Source organism: Halichoerus grypus, chromosome 11 (assembly GCF_964656455.1).
Source record: "Halichoerus grypus chromosome 11, mHalGry1.hap1.1, whole genome shotgun sequence".
NCBI lineage: Eukaryota > Metazoa > Chordata > Mammalia > Carnivora > Phocidae > Halichoerus > Halichoerus grypus.
In genome coordinates this window covers 73,351,109-73,362,275 of record NC_135722.1, presented here as the reverse complement: position 1 = coordinate 73,362,275, position 11,167 = coordinate 73,351,109, and the positions used below count along the sequence as shown (strand labels likewise).

The window sequence follows — 11,167 nt, the reverse complement described above, 5'->3', positions numbered from 1 at the left end:
TTTAGGGGACATTTCTGCAGAGGTGGGGGGCTCCACGGCCCCTGTTTTTCCAAGCCTCCAGGACTGTGTTCATTCTCATCAGGGCAAATCACTACAGGGTATGTGCCCAGTAAGAAGCTACCTAGGATTCCAACACATGTGCACCAGAACCAATAGAACTCTTTCTGGAGGTAGGAAGTCTCTGGAGAAACCACCATCCCCCGCAAAGATAGGACCGCCCAAGTTCCACAGGAGCGATTAACTGAAGGCGAATAAAAGAAAACACTTAAAAAGGGTCAACACAATCGCTAGTTTCATTTTTTTTCTTTTTACTTGAAAACTTGTTTTAACCATCAAATTTTGGCAATTACAAACCTGTACACTATTGGTTTTTTTGTTTTTTGGGTTTTTTGGCCGTCCTTTTGTTGTTGTTGTTTTTCTTTCTTTCTTTTTTTTTTTTTTTAGAAAAAGAACACAAGACTGAATACTGCCAACAGCAATATATGCAGAAACAATCCATGTCTGTAAGGGACAAGATTCACTGAAGTGTTAGCTTTCCCCTTTGCATAAGGTTTGGTGTGCGGTGTGTGTGCAAGTTTAGGGGAGTTCACGGGTGTGTGTGTGGGGGGTGGGTGTGTGTAAAGAAACAACATACTTTATCTGAATCTGAAATGGCATAAAAATCAGGTACTTAGTAACTGGGCAAAACACACTTGTTTTAAAAAATGTCAATACAAACATTTTCTTGGAAACAGAGAAAATTAAATGAAAACAGTAGAACCCAAAAAAGATTACAGTACATTTTGAAATTATTAAAAAACATCCTTTTCAAATCTAAGATCCTGTGTGTGTGTGTGTGTGTGTGTGTGTGCACACGCGTGGAGTTACCTCAAAAGTTTGCAGACCAACAGCATGGGTGACTTAGAATTATACTTGACCCCCCAAATTAAAGCATCCTGATAGGCATCAAATACAGTATCTACAAAAAGCCTGGAAAATTGAAACCATTATATACAATTTTATAAACATTTTAAACACCAAAACATACATCTTTTACAAACCAGCCTGTTTGTAACAGGTAAATTTACAAGACAATCTCTCTGATACAGTGCTTCCATTTCCTGAACACATTTGTCACCTCCTGAAATGCAGTAGTATGGGCTCAGAAAGTTGTTAAGTAGTAGCAATTGTGGTATTTGTTTGCCGGAAGGGTGCTACGGTCCATACCAATGGGTCCAAACACACTTCGAATGGACTGTACGATTCTCTAGTGCATCTTCAACACTGGAAGAGACTAATTATGGCCTTTGTGTAATATTACATACTTGTAATTATTGCTTTTCATTATTACATAAGGAAAGAAAATCTTACTCGTTTCCTACCTCTTAGCCAGCTGGCTAAGTATTAACTGATGCCAAACCCACAAATAGTGACTTTAAACCCTAGAATTATGCAACCAGAAGCTTAAAGCCGTTGTGGATTTCCACCAGAAAAATGTGCAGTTGAATGTCGTGGGACAAACACCAGCATAAACATGTAACCGCCTTCTCACAGACCACACAAAATGAGAACTCCGAAGCAGCTCCTCTTCAAATCTCCATTTCTCATGGTTTGAAACGAAAAACATAAAACATGCAAGCCTCACTACTTTTAGCGATATCTGTGCACCGGGGAGGGCAGAAGTGTGAAGAAACCAGACCAGTATCTGGGCAGCCCATGCAAAATGAACACCAGATCTTCCTGAACTCGTTCACAGGGAAGTGTTTTCTGGGTCTCACGTGATTCCTTGTGGTAATCTCTTTTCTCAATTCCCCTGACTTTGATTACGTAGACACAGCGTTAGTGGGGGCAGTGGGTGGGGGTGGGGGGCGGGATGGGAAGTAAGTAGGCATTGGCCAGTGGTGTATATCTTTTACTTGCTTCTTTTTCAGGCTCTGCTCATGATTCCCAAGGGCAGTTCCAGATAAGTCCCAAGAATGTACCCTAAATGCCCTTTCCAGGCCTTCCGACTGATTGTCTGCTAGGGTAAACCTCAAATGCATAGACTTGACCTGCTCTTCCCACTGTCTTCTACAATGGCATTTCATGAATGGGCAGGACATGAGTAAATGGAAAGCTGGTGTGGAATGGAGCTCAGCAGCAAAATGCTTGCAGAAGAAAGCAAATGAACACCTGCTTTATTCATCTTTGACAGCCCTGTAGCTTCTGCTCGCGACGTGACACACATCAACGGTCCAGTGCAGCTACTCTCAGCCTTACAAGAATGTGTGTCATAGAGGTAAAATGTCCACAACAGGCTACGGAAAATGGCTCCCAAGAGGTAGCACATACGTGATCGAAAAAAGGGCAAGACACTTATTGGCTTCCATATTTTCCATGTGGTTCATCATGGCAGAGGGGAGAAGAACAAACACCAGGACCGGGAGGGAGGAAAAAAAAAAAGAAAAACAAAACTGCATCCAGTAGGTAACATTATAATCAAAGTTTCACTATAATTGATGCCTGGTCTGAGTTCCGTTCTGTAATTATCATTCCATCCTCATTTTAGAAAACATTCATTTGGTAAAAGCAGCATTTTGGTAAGTGTCCAAAGAAATGTGTGAATTCTGAAACTGCCTCCTTCCTAGGGGTGGCTGCAAAGAAACTTGAGATCCTAAGGCTTCCAGAGAAATAATCTCCATGAATTCTCTTTTCTAGCATTTTCCAGAGCAGGAATGTGGGAGGTCAGAAGGTCCAGCAGATACAGGCAGATACCATGTCCCCGGAAGGTTAGTGGAACAATGTTATACAGAAAGAATATCGGCTAAATGATGGGTTCTAGTCCCTGTTTAGCTACTTCACTTCCTGCGTGAGCTTGGGCAAGTCCCTTCCCTTCTCTGGCCATGTTTCCTCTTTTATTAAAAAAAGGGGATTAGATAAGCAGATCTTAAGGACCCTTCCAGCTCTTTGGCTCATCAGTGACCCCACTCAGTTCCACCCTGGCCTGACTGCAATCGTTTTGTAACCTACAGGGAAACCCAGCTATCCCCAAAGTGAAAAGATATACTGTGTTTAAAGGTAATGAATCAAAACATAACACACGCTTGTCTGGTATACATTTAGCTGCAGAGCTCTTCTGCAGAAACTCAGGGGAAGATATGCTGAAGAAAGAGGTATTTTATATAGGTCAGAGCAAAGAGAGTGAGCACAGTTTTCTCGGGCGACTTCACAACTGCATTAGGGATCTATTTATTCCTTCATTACCGTGGCAGTCGGGCATCCTCCCTCGAGGAGATGCTGTGTAAGCACTGGTGACTCATCGGCATTAATCTCGTTCTAATATTTCCTGGGGGCAAGAAATGAATTGTTGTTTTACTTTGATGGTTTTTATGTCATTGCATTATTAAAAGTGTAGCAGTGATTCTATTCTAGACCATTAGTTCATCATTTTCTCCGTGATTCTTGCAAATGTGCTTCTTACATAAGAAAAATACCAGAGACTCTATTTTCAAAAGCAGCCTCAGTGAAATTTCATTTATTTCAAGACCACAGTGCGGATGATGCTTCCACGAGGAGGTCCGACCAAGAGACGGGGAGAGGAGAAAAGCTGGAAAATCTGTGAAGTGTATCCTGAACTCAGGAAGCTTGGGAATGAAAAGGAATTTTTTTTTTTCTTGTTACAACGAGCTTCAGAAACACTGACTCCTACAAAGCAGTGGACTAAACACAATGGAAGCAACTAAAAATATGTCTGAGTGGGATGATACACAGAATCAGGACAGAATAGTCGATACACCAATGCCATATGTCACCAGAAACCGTGGACACAGAGATTTGCTCATGAGGCAGATAGTGCAAATATGCATTTATTTACCATGGCCACTGTGCACGCAGCCATGATCTGATTGAAGCAAAAGAGGGGAGTCACTCAACTTGATAACTTTCAGCTTCAAGGACTGGGTTATCGTATTTCCGGTGAAGTGATTCTCCTGTCAATTTGTGACACTCTGGGCCAAAGCCCACACGTCAGGAGAGAGGAAAACCCCGGGGTGTAATTAAACATTACACATCTTTCAAATAAGAGTTTAGTTCTGGAAAACTATAACAAAATATCATTTTTTCAAAAGCACAGTTTTGTTTTAAGTCACTATAAATGGCAGTACCAAAATAAAGTTAAGTGAACCAGAGCAAAATATGGCATTTGGTGTTTCTCTAACATTGTAGAGATCAGAGAAATTGGAAAGTCTGCCTCGCTGGCAGGATTTTTCAGCACAGTCCATATCCTAAAACCCTCACGTTAGCTTTCCTCAAGAGCAGCCTTATTGAGTGCAAGCACATATTTGTACATAGGCCCAGACACACACGCTATTATAATTTATACACGAGAACTACTCTACTTTCTTCTTTTTTCAAACATAATTGCATTTATAGTGATGATGCTACCAACTTAAAATAACACTTAAATTTTATCTGCATTATCAAGAATTGTGATTATCCAGCTGAAAACTTTGAAAGTATATTTCCCTTTTTTCTCCCTGAATTTGAATTCTGCTTAAACCTCTAAATTCCTCTCATTGTAGAGAACAATGTGCCAAAATACAACTTTTTTTTTCTTTTTCTTCCCTAATTCTCAGAACAAAAGCCAATTTCTGCAGTAATATTAAAATTGTAGCTACGGCCAGGAATATTTACTGGAAAACACAAAAACAGATAATCACATTCTTTCTAATGTTTGAATAACGTTAACCTTCTCCCCAACCCCCAAAAGCGAGCCCAAATATCCTCACATTCCTCTCCATTGATACCTTTCTCAAAGATCATAAAGCCTAGCTATATTATATTGGATGCTTAACACAAACAAACAAAAATAACTAAGCATACAAACCATGTTACCCAAACCTAATTTTATAGCTGAAAACTGGACAGCTTATTAAAGAAAAATAGAGTTGATTTTGAAGGCTTCAGCCCATTTTCTTGTTTGTTTGTTTTTTTTTAATAATATTTGTTTCTCTTTTCTTTTGCCTAAGAGACTAACTTTTCCAACCATCGTAACTACTGTTTTCATCCCCTCCCCGCTCCTTGGCTCAAAATGACATGCAACAGTGCCCCTTGGCTCGTTGCCAGTTATTAATACTGCCGCCTTGGCCGCTGTAACCCTTCCCGGGTCCCGACACTGCACAAAGCCATACAGGAGGGCTGTATAACCTAGCAGGTGGAGTTTATTCTCCCTGTAGAAAGTCGGTGCCCTGCTTGGTCGTGAACGCAGGTACCTACTGCAGGGCTATGGGCCCGTCACCGCGAAGAAACAGTCGGAGCCTTTCCTTTGCACCCAGCGCGACAGGAGCTTGCCCGTGACCCCAGGACTTGTGAAGAAGTTCCCGGGGGGCAAGTCCATGTTTCCTTCGGGCCATTGGCCGTGCAGACGCACGAACCCCGCCAGCCTCCTTCCCGTGGTTCAGCCACGGACAGCGCCAAGGGCCCAGGCAGACGCGCCGTCTACACCTGGGTTTGGTGCTGAGTCTCGATGAAGGGAATGTGCAGGCTGGCGAGGCTGAGCTCTCCCACGCTCTCGTAGTCACTCACGGCTGCTTCGGAATCGTCAAAGCCGCAGCTGGCGGACACATCCGAGGACGAGGTGCCTCTGGAATTGTGCAAGGAGAGAGACACGCCGTCGGCGGGGCCTGCCGTCTCTGCGCCCTGGTTCATGCTCACGGCAAAAGTACTAAATTCACAGGCGGCAGGCGGGCCCGCCAAATCCGTGTCGTTGGGGAATGGGTGGGGAGGAAGGTACTGGCTGGGGTGGAACTGGGGCCTTCTCCTGCAGTCGGGGCTCAGCGTGCCGGCCAGTGACACAGGCTGGGAGGGCGGCAGGGCCTCGTACTGGTCTGGGAAGTCCTCTGGCAGGGGAGGGGGCAGCTGGTCCTGGTTCAGGAACTCCTCTTCATGGGGGGGTGGGTACTCGCTGTCGATGTCATAGCCGCCCAGGTAGTAATCGCTCTCCAGCTCCCGTGTGCTGCCCTGGTGTGCAGACCCTCCCTCCTGGTTCTCATAGTTGGGCACTTCCTCTATGTCCGACAGCCGGGCCCCAGGCATCCAGTCGGAGGTGTCCCAGTGATAGGCTGTGGGAGAAAAGCCGTGACAGTCAATTTCCTCCAGACTGGAGCTGGGGCAGGGCTTGGAAAAGGAGCGGACTGGGGCGGGGGGGGGGGGGGGCGACCTGACATGCAATTAACATCCAAGAGACCCTAAGATGCTGGGGTCATGTGCATGCTCCTTACAGGGCTCCCTCAGGGACCAGCCATGCTCTGGCCCCCGGGAGAATGAGGCGATGGCGACTCTGAGAGAGGGTGCCCGGTTGCTGCAGAGCCTCACACTCAGCCATGCCACAAGGGATGGCTAGCCAGGGCATGCGGAGTAAACCCAGTTCCAGCAGCCCCTCCCCGCCAGTCCTTCTTCCTTTCTATACGCTAAATGCAGAGCCAGGCTGGCAACATGCTCCCGGAGAGAGGGCGGGGTATGGGCTGTACTGTGGTCCCCGGAAGGTAGGAGGACGCGCTGCAAATGGATGACCGACACACGTGGTGGGGAGGCTGGGGGAGGGATGCTGGGGGGACTTTCGCTTCCAATGCCAAGCACACAAGACACCTGGAACATGCAGAATGCAGATCAAAGAAACCCAGAAAGGATGGAGGGAGAGGGACAGGGTAAGAACGAACTCAGCAATTCAAAACGTGGAAGAAAAATGTTATCCTGGGGTTATGGCAGAGTCACCTCGGTTGTAGTTCTGTCCTTGGTCCATGATAGACACTGTTTAAATACAAAGTGAGAGGTAAACCTGATAATCTAAGCCATGCGAAGAGGGTAAAACAGAATATTTTAGATAACTTAAAAACACCTGCTCCTGTTTCTCCTCCTTGTTCTTTGGGAAATAAAAAGATAAATCCCATCTATACCTGGTCCTAATTGTATTGAGACACTAATAAAAGTTACCTGATTAAAATCAATCCCCATAAGAGTATAGCCTTGAATGCTTTCTTAAGTATGTTGAATATAAGAACAAATTTAGTAGTAATCTGGATTCCAACTGATTGGGAACTCTTGTCTTAGAAGGGCTTTTATAAAAAAGAGTACCCCATCTATTTAACAACTTATGAAGTAGGTTTTTTTTTCCTTTAAAATTGTAAAATTCACTCCAACCCCTAGAGAAACAGCTGGTGTCCCCTAGGTTGCTAGCTGATTAAAAGCAACCCCAGATCAAGTAACACAGAAGCCATATTTCCAAAAGGATAACTCTTTACACAAGAAATGCTATGGAAGAAAAAAGTAAATACCTTCATTCTCTATAGTGTCAACTACATTGTTGACAAGCTGAATGACAGTCACAATGGACGCTTGTGGCCAGGAAAGGAAGACAGAGGAGAAGGGAAGGAGAGTTTGTGGTTAGTCACGTAGTTCAGATATAAGAGAACTTCTCTTCACAACAATGGCATCAAAGGTGCAGCATGCAAACACCCAAAGCCTCCCCAGTCTGCCCGTGAGGCAGCACTCCGGTGAACGCTTTTATCTGGGGGTCTTGGGGATCCTTGGAACAGAAGGGCCAGGGCAGCAAACCCAGGACCAGGCATGATCGGCAGGGAGTCTGGCTCATAAATTCACACCTCATGGCCCAGTGAAATCAATCTAGGAAGGCAGTGGCTCATCAAGCTCAGGCTAATTTCTCGTTAATAACTCCCAAAGGCTCCCAGGGGAAGACCTCACTATTCCCACGGATAATTATTTGTCGGTCAGCCATGCTGTTCCAAACCAAATGTCAGAGATGGAGGATCACCTTGCAGGGCTGACGGCTTCACACTCCCATGATGCCATTTAGCCTAGAACAAACCCAAGGCCCAGCTTCGACCAGTAAAGCACAGACAAAAGTCAGCATCCGGCCTCTGAAATCTGGGAAGGAGAATTCTGTGCTCTATATGGGGCTGATTTAGCACCCGATTCCAGCAGCTTGTGGAGAGGTGATCAGGCTTAAAATTCATTTGTTGAAAATTCCTAACACTACCCACTTTCGTCAGGACTGACCCAGAAAGGTTAAGCATGAAAGGCCAAATGTGTGAGCTTAAGGGCACACATAGCAGAGCCCGTGAGAAGAGTCAGCTGGGTAGCATTGCCAGACCTCTGCCTGGAGTGGAAACTACGTGTTCTCGGGTGTTTCTATATAAAATGCCAAGCAGCAACAGCTTTTCTTCTGGCTGGGGATGAGGGAAGGAGTAAGCATCACGGCAAACAGATCTGGAGGTATGTCCCTGACTTTCTGAGAATGGTCAGAAGAAAGCCACTGTTATATGGTTTGTTACCCCAGCAGTCAGATACAAGTAGGCTTCTGCACCTCTCTGGAATGCCAGGTACTGGGGTGGAAGAGATTTGGGGATGAGGGTGCCGAAGGGAGACTATTTTACTTCCGTGATTGCTTCTATGGCCTTGGAGCTCACCTGTTCCTCTATTTACCTGGGGGGCAAAGACTGTATCATTTTCATTTTGTACTTCTGGGTACAAAATACTCAGCACAGGGTTCAGCATGTAGGAGAAACTCGGCATGTATTTATGGGTTGTATGATTACATTAATTGATACATATTCAATTTTTGCCAATGGCTTATATATGGGGAAATGAAATAAAGTATTGACTAAGGGAATGCTAACTGTCTCTGTGGATGACTATTGGAAATGATTCTTGATTCACCACTATGTAATAAACTCTCACTGTTTTGTGACCATTTCTGCTCCACCTCCTGCCCTGGGGAGACCAATCCATCCTCCAGAGCTGGTTACTCAGCTCAGAAAACCCAGTCCAGCATTTAGTACCCTCTCCATAAAGATAAGTTCACAAAAGTTGGTGGTAGCAGCTTTGGAGTGTCAATGAAGTCCAGGAACCATATGGAATCGCATGCCACATTTTGGGTATATGGCATTTTTCTAAGGAATGGATCCATAGTCACAGTATTCATAGATTCTCCAAAGGCCTATGACCCCAGATGCTTATAAGGAGACTTCAGCTGAATGACGATGCCACTTCTAGGGGAAGGAGGTTCTATGGCAAGGAGGTCTTACCCCTAAATGAATTTCTGACGATGGGGAGGCTGGATATACAGTGAAGAGTGAAGAGATCACCAGTCGTAAAATAAAAAAAAGAAAGAAACCACAGTTTTCTAGAGTATCATTTGGGATGAGGTGGTTCCCATAGGAGAAGAGGATTCATTACTGGAGGTCAGGGAACTTGGCCCACCTCTGACACGGACCCCTGGCCTGCCCACAGCGGCAGCTCAGCAGGTGCTTCCGCAGCGATGACAGCCAACAGCGGGGCCAGCCAAAAAGCCAGTGAACATGCTCCAAAGTCCACGGTCAGGCCCAGAAACAGAACTGGTCACATCACCCTCCTCCCTACCCACGGACTTCCAGCACAGGAGGCAAAACCCACACAGGGGAATGCAGCTACCGAGTACTTACCATTGTCATCACCAGAATCCGACTGGAAGGAGCTCAGGGACTGAACCTCAGAGTTGCTGCCTTTATTACTGCCTGCAAAGCAGGTCACTTCTCCGGGATCATCAATCCCTTTGTCTTTGCGGACAGCCAGAGAGAAAGCAGAAACGACACCGGTTACTTTGTGCATATGCCTAGCCCTCCCACCCCCAGAGTTCACTTCTCAGAGCTCTTTCATTTGCTTCAAGAAAATAATTTAGCTCCACAATAGAAAATTGATTGTACCACTGGGGGCAAAGGTCTGTCAATCAAGTGATTTACATTATGGATTTGAAACCCTTAACCCGTGGTAAATGAGCTTCCAGATAGCTGACAGCCAAAAGGAGCTGTTCCCTCCTCAAAGTGAGGCGACGAAGTGAAGAGTGAAGGCAGGATGAAGTGGCTGGGTTGCTCTTTGCCATTCAGAGTTAATTTAAATCATTTACATGAACCGACGTGGTGTCAACACCAGGTTAAATGAGATTACTTATAAAATAGGGGTATAAATATTTTATAGGCAAGAATGCCATTACATTCATCCCAACTTCCATCTCTGGGGAGCGAGTGGAGTTCTCCGCCTTGCCTCCTAGAGGGCAGCGTCACACCATTTTTGGGAATGACAGTGTTCAGAGCTCTGTGTGGTAGGAGGGCAGTCGGCGGTGTGGTCATGCTCTTGTCTCCCCACTTCCTCCTTTTGACTATGCAAAGACAGCCTGAACAACACACACACACACACACACACACACACACACACACACACACACACACTCTCCAGGGCTATTTTCTTATTTGATGGACTAAAGGAAGCAATAAAAACAAGCCGTATCTCGAAGTTGTCAAGTAAAAAAATGAATGAGTCGCCTAGAGATTGTCTCGCCAGCTAACTCTGCCTTGCTTAACAAAGAAGGAAATCTACTCAATAAAAACACAACAATACTTTGGGGGGAAATGTGAGTTTTGGCCTGAGGTAGATTCTGGAAATTAAGCTGTCACATTATGAAGCAAGTGGAGGAAAAGGATCACTGGGAAAAGCTTCAAATCATCGCGTAACATGATGGGGAGAAGAGACGGGGACTTGTGATTAAGGGGACAGGTGTTCCTCTTTGTGACGGTGGAAATCACTGTTTCCTCCACAAAGGGTGAGGTCAGTACCGGGCACCGTGGCTCTACATCTGCTGTCAGATGCCGAAGCTACAGTGGGACCATGAGCTGGATAAACAACTGATCTAGGTAGAGAGAGACGCCTGAGAGGAGTTCACCTCCCAATGGCCACGCTGCCCCAAATACGAAGATGTGTCTCAGAAAAGCACCAGGTGAGGGCCAGGCTGAGCCCTGAACACTAGGAAGGAAACAACAAATGATCCACCCCGGTGAAAGCCGTGCATAAAACTCCTTTCTCCATTTCATTTATTAGGCCCTCTCTTTTATCATTGCTAAATAAAAAAAGAGCCTTTCTAAGAGCTGGTGGATTGGCAAGGCTTTGGTAAAGTCATTGGACAGGGAATGCATTTATGATGAAAATCCAAGGGCGACGACTTACAGGAGTGTCTACAGAAAGCTCGGCAGAGCATGGTGGAGGTGGCCCCAGAGAAGAGCAGAGACCCTCCTCTGTCATCAGGGTTCCCTCTCCCTCCATCTTGCTAAAACCCCCAAGAGCAGTGTTGGTAAGAGCACAGGCTGTGGACCCTGACGGGCCA

At 45.6% G+C, this 11,167-nt stretch overlaps 1 protein-coding gene across 5 annotated transcripts in view; it reads right to left on the bottom strand.

Annotated features, from left to right (window-relative positions):
• Positions 1 to 286: 286 nt before the first annotated feature.
• FAT3 (FAT atypical cadherin 3) overlaps positions 287 to 11,167 on the bottom strand; it is a 660,051-nt gene continuing 649,170 nt past the window's right edge. For 3 of the 5 annotated variants that reach the window (XM_078058674.1, XM_078058676.1, XM_078058675.1), the window contains 4 exons: positions 9,456 to 9,569; positions 7,290 to 7,349; positions 6,730 to 6,765; positions 287 to 6,077 (listed from right to left, as the gene is read on the bottom strand). In XM_078058674.1, coding sequence (XP_077914800.1) covers positions 5,455 to 6,077; positions 6,730 to 6,765; positions 7,290 to 7,349; positions 9,456 to 9,569 — 833 coding nt within the window. In that variant the 3' untranslated portion in view covers positions 287 to 5,454. The remainder of the gene's footprint in view (positions 6,078 to 6,729; positions 6,766 to 7,289; positions 7,350 to 9,455; positions 9,570 to 11,167) is intronic. The other 2 variants (XM_078058677.1, XM_078058678.1) reach the window with 1 other exon arrangement.